Raw genomic sequence first — 1,440 nt, 5'->3', positions numbered from 1 at the left:
CTATTTTATGGCCTCCCTCACAAGCAATTTCCTCAGAGTCTCCTTTACGTCTTTATTTCTCAGGCTATAGATGAAAGAGTTCAGCATGGGTGTGACCACGGTGTACATCACCGAGGATATTGCAATTGCGTGTGTATTGTGCGTAGCAGCAGAACTAAAGTACACCCCTAGGGTAGTACAATAGAATAAGGAGACAATGGAGAGGTGAGATGCACAGGTGGAAAATGCTTTACACTTTCCCTGAGCTGATGAGATTACACAAATGGAGGAAATAATCTTAGAGTAGGAGAAAATGATCCCAGTAAGTGGACTACCACCCAGCAGCACAGCTGCAAAATACATCACTGTGTCATTGATGAAGGTGTCAGAACAGGCATATTGGATCACCTGATTAAGTTCACAGAAGAAGTGGAGGATTTCCACGTCTGTACAAAAGGACAGCCTCAACACCATTAAGGTTTCTAACAAGGAATGCAGGACACTGATGGTCCAGGACACCAGAACCAGCAATCCACAGAACCTGGGGCTTATGATGACTGTGTAGTGAAGGGGGTGACAGATGGCCAGGAAGCATTCATAGGCCATCACAGTCAGGAGGAAGTTGCCCAGCCCTCCAAAAAGGACAAAAAAGTACATCTGGGTGATGCAGCCTTCATTGGAAATGACTTTGCTCTGCATCTAGATATTCACCAGCATCTTTGGGACAGTGGTGGAGGTAAAATAGTTATCTACAAAGGAAAGGTTGACAAGGAAGAAGTACATGGGAGTGTGGAGATCAGAGTCTGATTTGATGGCCAGGATGATGAGCAGGTTTCCAAGCAGGGTGATCAGGTACATGGACAAGAACAGCCCAAAGAAGGGTTGCAATTCTGGTCCCTCTGAAATCTCAGAAGAAGAAATTCTGAAATTTGTGTACTATTTCCTGGTTTCATATGGTTGATACTACTACCAGGAAAGAGAAAGAGGACACGACTAATTTTCACATATACAGGCATTACAAATATAGCAGAAATACTATAATCGGGATTGGAGAAAGACTCTTTAACAACCCTCGATATGTAGATGACACAACCTTGCTTACTGGAAGTGAAGAGGACTTGAAGCACTTACTGATGAAGATCAAAGACCACAGCCTTCATTATGGATTACACCTCAACATGAAGAAAACAGAAATCCTCACAACTGGACCAATAAGCAACATCATGATACACGGAGAAAAGATTGAAGTTGTTGAAGATTTCATTTTACTTGGATCCACACCCAAAGCCCATGGAAGCAGCAGCCAAGAAATCAAACGACGTATTGCGCAGGGCAAATCTGCTGCAAAAGACCTCTTTAAATTGTTAAAAAGCAAAGATGTTACTTCAAGGATAAGGTGTGCCTGACCCAAGCTATGGTGTTTTCAATGGCCTCATATGCATGTGAAAGCTGGACAAGGAA

General features: G+C 43.1%; 1 protein-coding gene across 1 annotated transcript; it reads right to left on the bottom strand.

Moving 5' to 3' along the window:
- On the bottom strand, window positions 1–995 carry LOC101361805 (olfactory receptor 7A17-like). Its single transcript, XM_012557879.2, is given in 2 exon segments — window positions 1–881; window positions 884–995. Coding segments are annotated over 2 exon segments (993 nt in total).
- Between the last annotated feature and the right edge of the window lie 445 nt (window positions 996–1,440).

Source organism: Trichechus manatus, unplaced genomic scaffold, assembly GCF_000243295.1.
Source record: "Trichechus manatus latirostris isolate Lorelei unplaced genomic scaffold, TriManLat1.0 scaffold00122, whole genome shotgun sequence".
NCBI classification, from domain to species: domain Eukaryota; kingdom Metazoa; phylum Chordata; class Mammalia; order Sirenia; family Trichechidae; genus Trichechus; species Trichechus manatus.
The sequence above is the reverse complement of the archived record's forward strand: the minus strand, read 5'-3'. Positions and strand labels throughout refer to the sequence as shown.